Consider the following 18714-nt stretch of genomic DNA (forward strand, 5'->3'; position numbering starts at 1 on the left):
CAACACCAAATATCCTAATTATTCAGTTCCTGGAAAGTTGCGCTAGTTTTCAAAAGTTAAGAAACCGAAATAATGACGAAAATGATTGATAAACCTAAACGTGCAATTTTGAATGAGTCAGACGTTTTCGTTACCGTCGCGTCGTAGATCTTAAACTCCGTGTCGCTGCTAAGAAAGGGCTTTGAGGGTACACGTGGGGGGAGGGATGTAACTCATGTAACTCTGAGTTAGCTAATAATAATAATCATAACTTTATTATTTATACAGGCGCAAAAAATCATTTAAATATGATCTAATGCGCTTAACTGAACTGCAACCAACTAACTACACAACTAACTACCAACTAAATACACTTAGCTACAACCAATCCCATTTTAAAAGTCCTAAACCTTTTTACTCTTGGAAATGTCGCTACCCACCACAAATTTTTCACCTTGGGTACACACATGGCATGATCATATTGTATATATATATTTTGTGCCAGTTAGCTCGCCAGAAACGCAGTATCTCACGTCTTACATTTAAGATACCTTTTGGATATTGCTCAGTTATTTAAGGAAACGCGATGTGTTGTTAAACTTATTTCTAATGAAATCGAAGGTCTATGATGATCTTGTGACACTCTTGCTACCAGTTTATGAGCAAATTTCACTTATCAATTCAATTACAACTACTTTTCATCTATATTTTTTTTTACTAGAGACCAATGTACAATAATAGACTTGCCGAAAAACGGTCTTATTATCTTCCTAATGAGTGAGAGCTATGTGTGGTAAGTCTAACAGTCAGTTTCAAGGCTCCTCTAATTGGAATTCTATGGGAAAATTCACCACCTGACGAGGGAATTCCACGTTAGATTTCACACGCAAAACTGATATATCGCACGAATCGCGAACGCATAGCTTTTAAGAACGTTCTTGGCTGAATGTTGGTGCACTCGGTCCGTACGCCCTGACCAAATATTTTCCCGTCCGGCCCTCCCACTCAGTCACTAAGTACATAATATTATCTGTTCTGCATTCCTTCCAGTCATTCTATGGTATTACCGTTCTAGTGTGGTATTTATTCAGTAATGCTGTCTGCGTGTGCTTACTTAAACTTGTATTATGTTAGCAAATATCTGACTGCCTGTCTCCTTTTAACCCTCTGGTTATTTGAAGTAGTTAAGTCCCTCTCTCTTTTCTATCAATAGAATATTTTGTACAACACGCATTTCTACATGACCAAGAGGGAAATAAAGCTTTTTGATGTTGTTGTTTGAGTGTGGGGAGGATTTGATCTCCTCCGGAAATAACTCACAAAGCTTTTTGGCATAGTGCAGGTCAAGTTATTAATTTTGGTGTAGAATAATTATATATTTTTTAAGGACATAACTTAAGAAGTTTGAGACTAAAGACAATCTGTTCACAAGCCAATCGCATGCCTATAATTAAAAACGCATCAATTTTGCTTTATGGGAATGGGGACCTTTTTCTTACCTAATTGTTTGGAATGACTGTTTTGGAGCGCAGCTTTTAAATGGGGCTTCAAGTCTACATGCTTTAGCGATGCAGGATCCAGAAACCTATGATCAGCTATGGTGACCACTGGTCTGGAGTTAATCGTGGTATAGTGACTGAAAATGGCGTGTAAATCATGAGACTGCGCCCGGGCAATTGTGGGAACACTGATTTGGTGGTTGTCCGATAAATATGATGAACAGCTTTCGGATAATGTCGACGCATACTCAGTGTTAGTTTCTCTCTCTGAACGGAGACACCACGTATTTTCTGTCTTCATTTCCTGCGAGGTCACCTCCAATTCACTGCGATTTGTTAAACGGGATAAAACCCGCGGGTTGTTTGCGCTAATCTGACTAACTCCAAGAGAGGTTTTTAGACGCGTGTTGCGTACTGTAAGTTTAACTTTTTCTTTTTTGAAGTTTTTATTCACTTTTTTGGCCCATTCCTCGTCGTTTAAGAAGAATTCTGAATCTCGTACACCCACCGAAGCCCTAGCTTCTGCTTTTAGAATCCTAGCGCATTCCGTGCGGGACATTTTCGACGCCAGCAAATAAGCAGAGAATCCTTTATTGTTGCGCAAATCCACGCTCAGTCCGTAATTGACTATAACGTGTAGTATTTCACGCAACGTTTGCACATTGCCATACATTGCAGCATACATAAGGGGAGTATTACCTTCGATGTCGGCCATGTTGACATCAAAATCATCATCATCCAAAAGTAGCTTCACCAGTTTACAATGACCATTCTCGCAAGCGTAAGACAACGCCGTCCGACCAAGAAGGTCTTTGCAATCCGCTCGCGCTCCATGGCTTAACAGAAGACGTGCAATACGCAAAGCTAGCGTCGGTTCTTTTAGACAAGCCGCTAAAATGAGCGGCGTGCGCCCTTGATTGTCTGCTAATGATGGTTTCGAACCGATTTCTAGCAACAAACGAGTCTGGTGCAGCCTTCCTGAAGAAATAGCTCGGTGGAGAGAAGGCGAATACATGGTAACCGTTTTGATAAGCCGAAGCTCCAGTACCTTTACGATTCGTCAACAGCGAGTGAATTGAAATCTCTGTGACAGGTTGAAGCGATGCAGCAAGAACGGTTCATAACCCCGTCTGGAGAAGTATTAAGAGTCTAGTTCGTCATATTCAAATGGGAAAGCAGCTCCCATTCCTTGTATTCAAATGACGTCGATTTAGTTCCTTTTTTAACAACTTATTTCGTCAGTTGATTGATCCAGAATCTTAATTCAGTATTCACATAATCATGAATCCAGCTCTGAAATGAAAACTATAAAATGATACAGTACATCTCGAGCTTCGCCGGAGACCTATGAAGTTGATGTCAATACAGTCATGCAAGGTCACACCAATATAATCGCTTTTTAATAACTGGGTACAAACACTAAGCTGATAAAACATTGACTTCCAGAGAGCGGACGCTCTACTCGGTACTTTTACAAGATGAAAGCACGTAACGGTTGTTCTTAATACATAGAACAAATTAAACATATAGAGGGGCGGCAACCAGGATGAGAAATCGTAGTGCATAAAAAAAGAACCCACTTTGGCAAAAATAATTATAAACGCACAAGCTTGCGACCGCTTGAATTGCAGACTTCAAGGGGTCAACTGCCTAAAGACGCCTGAAGTTCATGCGGTTGCAAACTTGTACGTTTAGTTGGGGGCTACATGTTAGAAAACTGTTCAAGTTAATGTGTTACCCTTGTTAAATAAAGTATTGTATTGTAAAGTATGGCCCGGAGTGCCTTTTTTAATGTTACGTGTTACAAAACAATTTGTATTCTTGGAGGGCAATGAAGCGTTAGACAATGGTATCAGCCCGTCACTCTGTGTTGTATACATAACCTAACTAATTCATCAGTCACGGTAACACAACTGAACAATGATACAAAATAATAATGCTTCGACTTTAGTAAACGTTCTCTCCGGACTCTGCAAAACCAGAGCGTGAAATAACTAAGTTGAAGTTTGTGATGAGAAAATGAATTGTCATTATCTCAATTTTTTAAATTTGAAACAAAGCAGTCCTGTTGTAAAATAATTCGCACAGCTACCTGAAATCGAGTTGAAGACCTCGGGGCTAGAACAAGCGGGCCTGGGGCTGAAATGTTGGGGCGTATCGCTATGGTTAAACGCTCTTGCAACACGTTCAGATGTACCACTACTGTTTCCATTTTTGTACCCTAACATTTATAACCTTTGTTCATGCTCGAATTTCCAAAGGGCTGCAATATTTACAATGACCGAATTTCAATAACACATCGATCCCATCATGTTCATCTAGTTGATTGAAAAGAAGAAATCAGTTCGGGAACTTACCAGTCTAAATCAAAACATTTCAATTGGGAAAGGCACAATTTCACAGTTGATCGCTCCAGGTCAGTCAGGTTTTCCCGTTTAATAAATAAAAAATAATGAATAAAGACGAATTGACCCGAGTAAGAATGAATCGCAATCCTGGTTTCTGGTAACCGGAACGATAAGCCAATTTAACGAGGCATATCCAATTTTCGGAGATTTTATTCAGGAAATTCTCTGTTCCATTCCATTGCTTCCTTAAGCTTTCTTTCGGTGGAATGAAACGCACCCATGATTCATTTTCCCATCACTTTCAAAATGGCCACTTTTTTATCATCTCTTCCTATTTGACCAGTGTAGACCTCTTGCTAACGAACCTATTGGTTACGCCCTCCTTTGTTCCCTAGTACAGTTTCTCACAACTGGACATAAACAGAACTGAGAAAACAGCCAGCTGTAAACTTATAGCACCGCCCGAGAATGCATGGTTAGCAAGACATTTCTTACATCTCTAGATCTTTGAATCAAGAAACAAAAACAAAAGGATGTACTGTAGAATATGGCCCGCTCTGAGAGATAAGCAAACGCGCTGAGTAAATGATATCACATTTTCTCAGAAACCCATAAGGGTTGAAACGTGTAACACGCCTTCACAGCTTCCGAATATTCAGTGCGAACTGATTGGTTGAATGTTTCAGTGCTAAGTACCATATTTGGAAACCCCTCGCTCTTGTTGTTCCAAATATGGTACTTAGCAAATTGAATATTCAGAAGCTTGTTTCCCAGCACACAAGGGGCCGTTACACTTTTCAACCCTTATGGGTTTCTGATTTTATATAATACCCCGAGTTATTCTCGCATTTTGATTGGTCCTTGCCTATGATCCATTAGAGGACAGCTCCACGATTGACGTCACCATCAGCTTTTATGCGAATAAAGTTAAATCTTTATCATATAAAACAAATAAATTCCATGTTGCCCTGCGTCTGTTCAGTAAAATATTACAGACGACGTCAAAATGTTGTAAGAACATCATTGACACACTCGGCTATCGCCTCGTGTGCCACTTTCTGTTCTTACCACATTTTGACGTCATCTGTTATCTATTACTGAACAGAGGCACGGCAACATGGAATCTATTTTTTAATGTGATGACAAAATCCACGTTATCCTTAAATTGCCGTCATGGGAGAACGGTCGTTTATGTAGCTGGGACTACCTGCATTATAACACTGAGATATCGTTGGCTGTCAGATATTTTTTTCAATATTACCTGGAAAATATTCCGCCATTTTTCGTGGCGTAGAGCTACTGTAACTGCTTTTTTTGATTGACAAGAAGACGTGTTAAGAAAAAACATCTCCATCAACCACATGAAGAGATTAACAAGTGCATTTGGCTGTGAACATAACTTCGTTTCGACCAATAAATCTATCAAAACTGCTTTCGCCCATATTAAATTCATACAAGACTGTACACAATCCTGAATAAAAGGAAATAACAAAAATTGGTAGAAAATCTTTTAAACGGGTGTCAATGAAACACTTTTCACTGTAGTTACGGTAACCAATGCGTGCTCATGTTTACATTGATGGACACTAAAATAGAATGAACAACTACTTCTCATTCCCTATTAGTAAAGCACTGGCTTGTCAGGATGTTCTTTTGTAGACGACATTATAAGTTTCATATGTTTATTTACAAGATAACTAGACTATGACTATATCGTCTTGTATTGCCTGTAATAGTTTTAATTATTACACAGCATATTTGAATTAAGGAGTTCCTACAAAGAGAGGATGAGGTAAGAGAACACATCCCCACGCCATGCTGTGAAAGTTCTTTTGGTCTCGTTCCCATGATGGCCTGATGCAGCCAATGAAAACCAACCAGGTGTCTTCCTTAAAGGAGCTATGTCACGTTATTTTCGGGTGTTTAGGGGAAATCTTTCGTTAATCACGAGTTTACACGAGGGATTTTTTTCTTGCGATGGTGATGTAATTTTTTGGAAAATTGTCGTGTCGCCAGCGCGCGGTGCGTCACCCGTGTAGCCACCTTCGCACAGGTGGTGCGACAGCTGAAAAAATCGCAGAAAAAAAGTCGCGAGAAATTGAATGAATTAAATTTTTCGCGACAAACTCGCGAACTTTGTCACTCGTGTAGCCCGCGTTGCAACATTTTGCCCTGCATTCGTTACTAGTTGTGAGGCGTCCAGGGGTTATCGAGTTAATCAGTGTTTAGGTTTTCACAACATGGCGGACGCGGGAGTGACCTCAACAGAAATTCCCTGAAAAAAGGTGATGGAAAAAACCGAGGGAATTATTAAATTACACAGCCCTCGGGTATTCCAATTACATCTCTGCATGTGAAGAAAAGAAAATGAGATCACATATGGGATTTACACCTGTTAAACTTCCGTTTTGGAGATCAATCGTTTAGCTGGGACCATCTGTATCGTACCAGAAATCCTTTTTTTTAAACTTTCATTTGTTTAGAGCTGAAACTGCTTTTTTAAGTGACAAGAAGTCGTGTCCAAAAATAACTGGAACAACACCACGAAGACAGTGACTGGCAAGTGCATTTTGTTGTGGACATAAACTAGTTTCGACCAATGGAACTGTAAAAACCACAGCTGTCAGAAAAAACCAAATGCACACTGGTGACAGTACATGACTTCGTTTGATGGCTAATGAATCCACAAATGAATGAAGGGGGTAGTTTCTATAGAAACTGTGGGGCTACGTCGGTGGGAAAGTAATATACAAAAATTGGGTTTTATCAACGGAGTTGATAAAGTAAATTGGTCACCGTACAGCGGATTCTAAAAGGTTTTTGAATCTCTGTACGATGGCCAATTTACATTATCAACTCCGTTGATAAAACCTAATTTGCGTACACTGAATTCACAGATAATTATAAGCAATCTTGATGTTTTGTGCAACAAACGAAATAATAAAAACTCAATAAAGCACTTTTTGCTGTAGCTATGGTAACCAATGTGCACTTATGTTTATATAAGCCACCTTCAGATTGCATCACGAGGACAACTGCGAGTATAAGTTCTCAGTTCTGAGCATGCGCATTTCGAAAAATCTCGTTCTTTAAACCTAATGCGCGCGCGCTCAGTACAGAAAACTCGTACTCCAGTCTGAAGGTCAGTATTGACGGACAATAAAATAGAGTATCGCGATCTTCTTATAGTTTTGCCTATGCGCGAGCCGTCAATATTTCGTGGTATTGCCGTCTCACTTTTGCGGCCTGTGATTGGTTCTAATGTTGAAATTGACATCGTTGCACTGAATTGGGTTGCTGACGTACGCAAACAAATTGAAAAAAAGAATTGAAATTTCGATCAGGCGCGGGTTGATTAGTTTACAGTTTTATTTATCCTTATAAATAATTGATCGCGATACAAAACTAATTGCGATTTTGAGACGGCAATACCACATTATATCGACAACTAGCCGTCAATATAGTGTGGTATTGCCGTCTTAAAATCGCAATTTGTTTATAATACACTACGCAATTCTTCTTCTTCTTCCTCTTTCTCTAAAAGTAAGTCCCTGGCCAGTCAGGAGTCTAGACGACATTATAAGTTTCATATGTTTATTTACAAGATAACTAGACTATGACTATAACTAGATTATGACTATGACCTCTCTACAAAGAGAGGATGAGGGGAGAGAACATATCCCAATGCCCCATGGTCCTCTTTCCATTTTCGCTCAGTAACGAATCAGGCCCCAGTTGTTCGAATGATGGATTGCGCTATCCACCGGATAAATCGCTATCCAGTGGATAAGTCATAGTGAAACCAATTGCGCTATTAGACCTTTCGCCCTCAAGGGCCACGGGTCTAATTGTTAAATATCCAGTGAATAAACCATAGCGAAACCAATTGCGCTATCCAGTGGATAGTGTTACCCACCTTTTGAACAACAACTGGGGACAGGTGTCTTCCTTAAATTAGCCGCATCATGACCACGGGTTAAATTTAGATTGTAAAAAAAATCCAATAGGAAGAGGACCATGTGCGAGATGAGTTCTCTCTCACCATCCTCTCTTCGTTCCTACATAGTGTTCATTAGTCAATCTAGGCATTGATTGTCCTCTCCTAACTAGTATGTACTGAAAGTTTGAAGACTGCAGAAGAAAACTTAACAAGCAACACTTTCATTTCGTAGTTTTCAACCTTCCCGACGTTTTCCCAAAGAAATCGCGCAAAGAGATCTAGACGTTTTTTTTACGTTGTAAGACACTTTTGATTCTAGTCCCTAGAAACTTTTGCATGCTTGCTTTCTATGTATATCAATCAAGTGAATCTATGATCTGCGCCGTTCGGCTATGGACTTAACTTTAGCAATTGGTTAGGAAAGCTTGAAAATTTCAGGACTTCAACGGGGTTTGAATCCGTGACCTCGCGATGCCGGTGAGACGATCTAACCAACTGATTAATTAGAGGATTAAGCAATTCTAGTTATTTCTACTTTCCTAGGTTCTTACCTTCTAGACGTTTGCCCCCAAAACGGTTAATTTGATTATTTGGCCTTGGCCAGCCTTACAGAATCTGAGGGTGCATTCTTTCGGGAGTATCTTGACTATTCTCATTCCTGATTAGGAATAACAGAATACACGGAATATCAATTTGCAAAAGAACACATATTCTGAAAACGGAAAATACTGTTCGCGAAGGTGACCTGGGAACCATTGTATCTGCGCATGCGCCAATTGCGTTGGTATGGCGAGTGAAAAAGGTTTCCCAAAAGTTTGGAACACGAAATGTTGAAATATGGCCAGTACCAGTTTTTTGGCGGTTTTCTCGATTCTTCGGTTTGCTTCATTTGCTGGAAACCTTAAGGGGCAAGATGACGAAGAATTTTTTGTACATGTGAGTGCTTTCAGTGCTTTGCGTAGTGCAAATGTGTTCCCATCCGCTCTTCTTCTTGATGTCGACTTAATTGATAAAAGGTTCGTGGTTTTTGCACAAACCAATTAATGCCAACATCATTTCCTTTGACCAGGCGAGGGCACTTTTTCTTTATTAACACAAAGTTACAGCTCTTCTTGTTCTAGCAGCGGTAAAGAAACAGAAGAGAGGCCAGCACACCCGTATCTACAGCAGACAGTTTGCATCGCTATTCCATTCCAATTTTTACAAACTTCAAGCCGCCGGCGGGCGACTAGCCGGCTACGTATCATTTCCCGCCAAAACTTTCCCAAAAGAAGTCATATTCTTCCTATTCCGAGTGAACCATGTTCCGGTCATTCCGTTCATTGTGCTATCGGGAGCAGAATGAACACAATAGTATTCCATTCATTGCCAAAACGGAATAGTACCAAAAGAACGCTCCCTCAGAAAATATACATTCCTCGAGACCGTCACTTGATCTTAAATATAAAAAATGTTGGTATACCAAACTAAAGACGTATAGTTGTCCCATCTTCATGAAAAAGCCTGAGAATACCCGACAAACATACTGCAAACGCTTGGAGCTATTTTGAAGTATTTGAAGGCCAAAATAACACGGCCGCTAGATCCTCAGTCATGGAAGGAAACCGTTTTGCCAAGTCCTTGATTTAAATCAAGTAATTATTTAATCCTTGTTCCTTGCACAGATGCTAACACAAAAAGGAACAATTGTAAGGTTTTTGATTGTATCTTAATACCATTGAAATTTCATGGTACATGTAAACTAAAATAAGTTTTCAAACGTACTTTGAAAAAAATATACGTCTTTTATCTACCTTGACCGATACTGAGGTATGAAGGCTATCATGAATTTTTTTTTTCAATAACTCATATAATCGAAAAAAGGAAAATCCCATATCGACGTATCACAAGCCACGTACTTTTCCTACGTTTTGGACGTCGTTTCTGAAATATAAAAGAAACGAAAGAAGCAAATAGTAGGTTAAATGGCATTACGGACTTTCGTTTTAATTGGTAAGTAATTAAAAGAGTTACCTTAATTCATGAACCCAGTTGTGCTCAGTTCATATCAACAATTCTTCTTCAACTAAGTGAGAATGTGACATGTAGGCTGTGAACCCTAAAAGGCTAACTTCACTTTACATACGCAACTGGCAATCAGCGATTTCACGTCAGTCTTATAGCAGGGTTCAAACAGCTATAGCTATCTGCACATAGGCTCAAATATCCGACCTGGTGAATGCAGATGTTGCCGGTAAAATCCGTTCTCATGTTGAATCCCTTTTTACCTGCAGGTTAAATTGGCGATCCTCATTTTACCTAGGTTGAATATATACTCTACCTAGTCAATCCCCCTAAAAGGATTGAAAACACTTATACCTTCCCCTACACACACACACACACACACACTCTCTCTCTCTCTCTCTCTCTCTCTCTCTCTCTCTCTCTTTCTTAGGCATCATCTTAATGCTTCCTACTAGCTCATCGGTTTCTGTATTTATTCACTTTCCATTAAGTCTCAACATTACGACAAAGTAAGAGAACAAAGAACTGTACTATGCAGTCACCGGTATTTGAACTATGACCCTCCAGATCCATAGTTTTGTATCTTGACTACAACACTACAAGGACAAACATGCTCAACCCAACACAGTTCTTTTCATTATTTCTTTTATATTAAAAGTCAATTGATATCCATGCATAACAAGCAAAAGTAACCCTAACCTGATCCTAATTTTTCTCTGGGCTTAATTTCAGTTCTAAAATCTTTCTTCAATTCGTCTGAGTGCCTATTCAACCAACGTAAAATAGGGATCACCAATTTAACTTCGGTAAAAACGGATTCAACCTGAAAACGGATTTTACCGGCAACACAGACAATATTGATTTCAGGTACTAGCCAAAGGAGTTAGTAAAACAACTACATTAGCGAACAATTTTGAAACCATTTCTCAGTGAAGAACGTACCTGCTCCTTTCGACAACTTGCTGATTATGTATAATGTTCAGCATGTTCGCGTTGCCCAAATTCAAAGGTGACGTCATCGCCGATGAGCACAAATGGCGCCCAGTATTTTAGGGCGGAGTATTCTTTCTTCTCCCGAAGAGATTTCATTGCATGGTGGAGGGCTAAACTTGCACTTTTTCTATCTGCCAAGTTTTGATAGAAACATTTCATGAATATCAAGGTCGCCACATCATCAATTGGCCAGAGTGACACCAGAACAGACCGAGCACCAGCACACAGGAAAGCCCTGGCTATTCCCACCACACCCTCAGATTTCACCTCCCCCTGGCCACTATGACAGCAACTGAGCACAACCAGTTTTGCCTGAAGGCGAACTGCGTAAACATCGCTCATTGTTAACATGTAATCTTCTTGTTCGGGGACCTGGGATGTGCGTTTAGGATTTGGGGCTAAAGCAATTTCTCCAAATGGGACATCTCCGTGTGCAGCAATGTGGATTAAGGCAGCTGACATCATTCGTTTTAGCACCTGAGCCTTCGTTGCATTTCTGCCAGTGAGAGGCTCGGTCTGCAGAAGTTCTCCAATCATCTCCACCTCTTTTTTTGCGCATGGCAACTGTTCAAACATGGGTTCACCAGTGCCGTAAGTGACTTCTTCCAAGTACGGATCGCCCACAAGCAGCGCTTCACTCTTACTGTAGAACTCGTCAGTTGCACCAGCGATCACTTTTAAAGCGGTCAGCGAGGGAATAGTACGGATCCTGACAGAGTCACTCAATGCCGAATAAGGAGCCAAGCAAAATGGTCCATCAGGAACAAAGACTAAGTCATCACACTGCAACAAGTCTGCGATAGGACTGATTAAGACATTATACAAGGCCTCCAAAGGGTTCACAGAGATGCTCAAGGACTGAACGTTTTCCTCAACAGCTTCTCTACTATGCGAAAATTCACTGCATTGTCTGTCAAGCGAGCGATTCTCGCATCGCACAACGGTCCCCGCCCTAATCTGTTCCAAAGTACTTCGCATCAGTGAGTCAGCACTTCCAGTTTCGATTTCCTTTTGTCTAAAGTTTATCTCGCCACTTTCTCTTAGCAGCCAGAAACTGATCGTGTTCCCTTTGAGTGCTGTGAAAACTGTCTGTGAAGGTAAATCTTTTATTACAGCCTTCATCGTAACTGCCGAGGCCGCTTCTTCATCAACGCCGTATTGCATCTTCAAAATGTCTGCCAAGGCCTGCGCTCGTCCTTGCTCAGCGGCATACAAAGCCTCATCAACCTCTCCATTCTTCAACAGTGCTGTCCACAGAGCGGTGTACGCAAACTGCTTTGTGTCACGAAAGCTTATTTTCCACGCATCTTGTGACTGAAGAAGACGCCTTGTTCCATCAAAATGTTTTACACTCAAACGATAGTAATTAAGAGCTTTGCACAAGGAGCCTGAAGATTCATGAACACGACCAAGCCTAAAAGAAGCAGTTCCCTGCCCAATTGGATCCTCCGTAATCTTGGAAATAATAAGATGTCGTTCATCACAGTGAAGCGCATTTTCAAGTTCACCTGTATGATAATAATAATCCCCGAGATTGCCATAGGCTCTCCCTTCCCCGGCCCTATCCCCAACTTCTTTCGCAAAACTCAGATCTTGTGTGGCGTACTCTATGGCTTGCTTAAAATCTCCCAGATTTAAAAAAGCGATGCCGAGATTGCAATAGGCTTTTCCTTCTCCGGCCCTATCCCCTACTTCTTTTGCAATACTCAGATCTTGTGTGTGGTACACTATGGCTTTTTCAAATTTGCCCAGAGATTTATAAGCGTTGCCGAGATTGCAATAGCCTTTTCCTTCTCCGGCCCTATCCCCTACTTCTTTTGCAATACTCAGATGTTGTGTGTGGTAGTCTAAGGCTTGCTTAAAATCTCCCAGATCATCGAAAGCGTTGCCGAGATTGCAATAGGCTTTTCCTTCTCCGGCCCTATCCCCTACTTCTTTTGCAATACTCAGATGTTGTGTGTGGTACTCTATGGCTTGCTTAAAATCTCCCAGATCATCGAAAGCGTTCCCGAGATTCCCATAGGCTTTTCCTTCTCCGGCCCTATCCCCTACTTCTTTTGCAATACTCAGATCTTGTGTGTGGTACTCTATGGCTTGCTTAAAATCTCCCAGATCATCGAAAGCGTTGCCGAGATTGCAATAGGCTTTTCCTTCTCCGGCCCTATCCCCTACTTCTTTTGCAATATTTAGATCTTGTGTGTGGTACTCTAAGGCTTGCTTAAAATCTCCCAGATTTCCAAAAGCGATTCCAAGATTGCAATAGGCTTTTCCTTCTCCAGGCCTATTCCCTACTTCTTTTGCAATACTCAGATGTTGTGTGTGGTACTCTATGGCTTGCTTAAAATCTCCCAGATTTCCAAAAGCGATTCCAAGATTGCAATAGGCTTTTCCTTCTGCAGCCCTATTCCCTACTTCTGTCGCAATACTGAGATATTTTTTGTGGTACTCTATGGCTTGCTTAAAATCTCCCAGATTATCAAAAGCGATGCCGAGATTGCAATAGGCTATTCCCTCTCCGGCCCTATCCCCTACTTCTTTCTCAATACTGAGATCTTTTTTGTGGTACTCTATAGCTTGCTTAAAATCTCCCAGATCATTAAAAGCGATGCCAAGATTGCCATAGGCTCTTCCTTCTGCGGCCCTATTCCCTACCTCTGTCGCAATACTGAGATATTTTTTGTGGTACTCTATGGCTAGCTTAAAATCTCCCAGATGTCTAAAAGTGATGCCGAGATTGCAATAGGCACTTCCTTCTCCGGCCCTATCCTCTAGTTCTTTTGCAATACTGAGGTCTTGTGTGTGGTACTCTTTGGCTTGCTTAAAATTGCCTACACTTTGATAAGCAATGCCGATATTCCAATAAACTTTTCTCTCCCAGTTCCTGAGACCTATTTCCTTAAAAATGGTTAATGCTTCAGTGTAATTTCTTATGGCCTGTTTAAAATTGGCGACGCCACGAAAGTAGTTGCCCAGATTGAAACAAGCAATACCCTCCTCTCTTCTTTTCCCTTCTTTTTTTGCAACGCTAAGTTCTTGCAGAAGCTGGTCCAAAACGTTCAGCGTTCTGTCCACCATTCTTTACACTCAGAATCGGGAAAGTTAAATTTTCTTTCAGAAAGCTGGGCTGCACCTAGAGGCTAAATGAGCAAAAGAAGTTTAATGCCTGGACTACAAATGCCAAATTAGCAAGATCAATTGAACAATGAAGGAATAACTTTCTTAAGCCGGTATTTTGAAACGAACTGCCTTTCGTCATGAAGGTTTTTGGAAAAATGATTTCGGTTTAAGGAGAAGTTACGGAATAAAAAGGAATATATTTTGTAATATGACAAGACACTTGGGTACCCTAAATCCTCTATTAAATCTTCTATTAAGTCCTTCCCCCCCTCCCCTTACCTCTCAAATAAGCCCCCCATTTCTCTAGCAACCTCCCCCTCTCAAATTTGCTTGAAATAAATAAGTGCCCCGGGTGGCTTAATAAAGGATTCAAGACGAATAAAAATTGTGATACAATAATGAAGGAAACAGTTTAAACCGAAATTCTATTATGGAATGAGGAAAAGGCTGTGCAGGAAATGGATGGCATCATATTTTTATCTTTCTTATCTAAAACTCTCTGGCATGAAATGCTGCCGGTATGTAGCCAACATAAACAAGACCAGGTTGACGTCATTAGGATTGTAATGTATCCATGTTTCGGTAACTTTCTTGCATTGATGCAAATCTCGTTATTATTATTGTTTTTATTTGTTTCTATGTTTCGGCCTATGTCGCATTTTAACAGAATTTGAAGCCCAGAGATTACATTCTCGGTAGAAATCTGCATGAAATAGACTTATCTAAGGGTTCTAAATTCATCCACTATCTGAACCAACTTAGCCAAAAAAAGTCGCTCGCCTCTATTTCACTACAGTTCTTTGTCTGGATACTAGGTTACTCGGTGTTTTTTCGATCCAGAAACTTCTAATGAGCATATCGAAATCCTAACATGTTTCCAGTGGAAGAGGCTGCTGGTCACGTCACAATTGGCCGTTTATATGCTTGAGACGTATAAGTCGTCCAGACAAATCATGCGTCTCTCGTGTAATCCGTGTAGTGTAAAGACGGGACGAACGTAGCAGGCAAAAAAAAAATTTAGTCTGTGTCTGTTAAATTGAGTGACCATATGCTAATTCACACAATTTTAATAAGAATTTATTGAAGCCGAAAGCCGGCCTAATAAAAGGAAGGTGTTTTAAAAAGTTCAACTGTGATGACTGAGGAATTTAAGAAATATCTGCAGCTCGTTGCTTTTTATGTGCCGGCTTACGTATTTGATGACATCAGGATGACATCTACTAGGCATGAAAAGAGTTATATAAAAACGTATTGGATCACCATGCCCCCGTCAAATGCAGCAAAGTCAGGGAAGGCTCCGAAATTTATCATCCCAGAAATACGTAAAGCCAGTAGTCACAGAATTCTGGAACTCAATTTGTCGTCTGATGCATTCAGGAAGATGCGCACCAAGTGAAGATATCACGCTCAAAGAGAGCAATAAAATAATTAAAGATCAGAATCAAGTTGAATAGTTATTTTAAAAATGTGACAGAAATCCTGGACATCCAACCGTACACTTCTCTTGAAAATTAACCGCATCTGTCAAATATTCCAAGGAACTGGAATCGAAATAAACAGTTAGAGTTCAATTTAATTAATCATGAGTTTTCTACAGAGAATGAAAGCGAACAAAGCAACTGGTCATGACCACATATCACCTCGTGCACTCAAGGCGTCTATTCCATCAATTACACGGCCTCTTAGTCATCTAATTAATACTATTATCACTTGGAGAGCAGCCCCTGACTCCTGGAAACGAAGAGAGGTCGTACCACACCATAAAAAGGACTCACAATTTGAGTTCTTCCAGCTGTGTCCAGGATCTTTGAACATCTTATTCATCAACATTTGACAGTTCATTTTGAGAAGATTGTTCATGATTTTATGTTTGAATACAGAAAATATCATGGGTGCCCGAAGGCACTCCTTGCACTTACTGAACAGTGGAAGTCATAACAATATCGGCACAATAGCCATGGATTAAGTAAGGCCTTTAACTGTCTAGCACATGACTTAACTTCTATGGCTTAAGTGATCATGCGTTATCTATAATGCGAAGATATCTCTCTTCTCGCCATCAAAGAGTGAAGCTCGGTACCGCCTCCTCCACGTGGGAAGCGGTGTTAAGAGGAGTCCCTCAAGGCTCTGTCTTGGGACCTATATTGTTTAACATTCTTATAAGTGATTTGGCGTATAAAATAACACAATGCAGGGTTGTACTCGACAGTAAGCTAAAATTTGACGATCGTGTCCCGAGTATTTGTCGCAAAGTGAGTGCCCAAATAAACGCTCCTAATAGACTGAAGAACATTTTACCAATTGCTATATCGCTCGTTCATACTACCAAATTTTCTTTACTGCAACCAAGTTTGGCAGCATTGCGGAAAAACAAACACAAAAATTGAAAAATTCAACGAAAGGGCGTTGAGAAATGTCTGTAATGATAAACATGCATCCTATCAGCATCTCTTGGAAAGGATAAGACTACCTTCCGAAGAATTCAAGACATGTTATTGACAATACATAATAGCATATCGAACAAAGCGCCACGGGCAATTAGGAATCTTAGTAGTTTACGCTCGTGTAAGTTCAATCTCAGGCACCAAGAATATGTTTTATCTTTACCTTAAAGTGCCCCTAACCCCAAAATATTTTTCTCGCTAAAATTAATCTTTGCACCTGTTCGGGGACGAATTGCGGCCATTTTTTCCTTTTTTCTAACAAGTCCTGCCATTTTATAGGCTTGGGAAGTTGCGAAAATCTAAGCATCTTCTGTTCACGACAGAGTCAGAAGGGGAGTGGGTCTATTCCTGGTTTGACGTCACAATCTACTTTGCATGCATTTTTACGAAGAGGTAATGCAATGAAACTCAGTATGTGACGTCAAATCAGGAATAGACCCACTCCCCTTCTAACTTGGTCGTGAAGATAAGATGCTTGGATTTTCGCAACTTCCCAAGCCTATAAAATGGCAGGATTTGTTAGAAAATTAAAAAATGGCAGCAATGCGATTCAACAACCTTGCTAAAGAAATCGGCCCTAACATTGCGATTACGAGTTAACCAAACGATGTCCAATTAAAGCTCCAGGCAGGAAGGGGAGACAAAAATACTCAGTGCAATATCCTGCATATTTTGGGATTAGGGGCACTTTGAGTTAACACTACCCAACATGGACTCAAGTCATGGAGATATTTTGCAGCCAAGAAATGGAATGAACTATCAAATAACATTAGAATAAAAGTAGGCACCAACGAAATAGTAAACAGAATTAGATCGTGAAATTTCGGGTATTAGAACTTGTAACATTAGTTTTAATAGTATTTTGACTGCGGCGGTATAATATTGTAATAATAGTTTTAAATAGTTTTAATCAGTATTTAATCCGTGATTTTACCTTATGAATTGTGATAATAGTATTGTTCAGTTGTTAGGTTTTAATTAGTCATTAGGTGAAATAGCTGTAGACTACGCTCTCAAGCTAAGCGTATATCCTCGTTAAATAAATTATGTACGTACGTAAGTACGTTAAATTCATGTACTAGTGTAAAGACGGAACAAGAGACGTATTAAAGGAAAAAAACAAAACTTTAAAAATATTTTTGTGCAAGTTACTAGTTAAAATTGAGCTTCATGAGTTACCAGTCTGTTTTTTCTTTTGCTCATAACTTGCTCTGTTTGCGATACTTGCAGTATTAGTTGGTTACAATGTTTAGCTTAATTTGGCTTTATCAGTTTTGTATGTTCGCTTTTGAGGAAGCCATTTTTATGAAGATGTATATTCCTTTGACTTTTTAACTACAATCAGAATGAAGAACTGACCCTTCTCGCACTGCTGTTGCCTTTTGCTCTAGGTAGTTTTTTGTAAAACATTAGCAGGTAGCTAGGGACCCTAACAACCATAACTCGGTGACAAAAACGCAACTCGGTGACAAAAAACGCATCTCCGTCTCGCGGAGGAGAGGGTTGAAAAGGCGGTTAAACCTGTGCTTGCGAAAAAGGCTGCGAAACGTGCTTCTTCAAATCATTCTTCTTCTTCGTGTCCCTTTCCATTCGCCTCTCCTCGCACTGCTTCTGTGGGTCCTAATTTTGCTTGTTCTCGCAATCAATGGCTCCCTGCTCCTCGCCGTTTAACGAAATCTTTCACCAAATTTGCTTGCGGGAAGTTTGGCCATTGGAGATCGGAATGCACCGTCCCACAGTTTGCGGTTATTGGGAGTTAATATAGATAAGTAATGACTAGATACTAAGGATCAAGGTAAGAGTGTTCCCTCCTTTGTTAATTGCTTCGTTGGCTCCGTGGAATTTGATACCGAAGAGTTTCATATGAAGCATAAAACTTTTGAGTGTGAGTCGACCATGCCTGTTCTTTCTGGTGATTCTGTGAAGGTATCGGTTAAAGGGGGGTTATTAAAAGTGTGGTATTCTGGTAAACCATCTCCGCGACTGATTTCGTCTTAAGTTTAATTCAGGAGGGTTACAAAATACCATTTGTGTCCACCCCGCCGTCAATGCGTTTTTCTTTCCAGTGCATCACGCATTTTTGCTTTTTTGGGGGATTTTGATCCAGGTGTAACCAAATATTTCCAAGTTCACGGTTTTGCCATTCAGCCTGTCCAGTGCACCAATCATTTTCACTAAGTTATTAAAATTTTCGTAAACTCTTTGAAGATCCCTGGGCGTACCTATAACTTTTTTTTTATGATGGTGTTGGAACCGGTCGCAGTTCGTTGGTTCGATCGGATCATGCCCGTGACGGTTTTGTTGTTAATGCGGGAAAATCTGATTGATATCCTAGGCCTTATAATAATAATAATAATAATAATAATAATAATAATAATAATAATAATAAT

General features: G+C 40.1%; 2 protein-coding genes across 2 annotated transcripts in view; both read right to left on the minus strand.

Moving 5' to 3' along the window:
- Window positions 1-56: 56 nt before the first annotated feature.
- LOC138024221 (ankyrin repeat and SAM domain-containing protein 3-like) lies at window positions 57-2872 on the minus strand. Its single transcript, XM_068871337.1, has one exon. The coding sequence runs from the start codon at window positions 2491-2493 to the stop codon at window positions 1441-1443; it is 1053 nt and encodes a 350-aa protein (XP_068727438.1). The 5' UTR covers window positions 2494-2872; the 3' UTR covers window positions 57-1440.
- A 5746-nt stretch (window positions 2873-8618) lies between these two features.
- The window catches only part of LOC138023117 (tetratricopeptide repeat protein 28-like), a 22390-nt gene continuing 12294 nt past the window's right edge, over window positions 8619-18714 (minus strand). Inside the window, exons 3-4 of the mRNA XM_068870148.1 lie at window positions 10713-13900; window positions 8619-9689 (exon numbers count right to left, since the gene is read on the minus strand). Of these exons, the coding sequence (XP_068726249.1) occupies window positions 10737-13838 (3102 nt within the window). The 5' untranslated portion in view covers window positions 13839-13900 and the 3' untranslated portion in view covers window positions 8619-9689; window positions 10713-10736. The remainder of the gene's footprint in view (window positions 9690-10712; window positions 13901-18714) is intronic.

Source organism: Montipora capricornis, chromosome 11, assembly GCF_036669925.1.
Source record: "Montipora capricornis isolate CH-2021 chromosome 11, ASM3666992v2, whole genome shotgun sequence".
In the NCBI taxonomy this organism is placed as follows: Eukaryota; Metazoa; Cnidaria; class Anthozoa; order Scleractinia; family Acroporidae; genus Montipora; species Montipora capricornis.

Excerpts from the sequence above, each read along its gene's own strand:
- LOC138024221 (XM_068871337.1), bottom strand. The coding sequence starts at position 2,493 with ATGTATTCGCCTTCTCTCCACCGAGCTATTTCTTCAGGAAGGCTGCAC.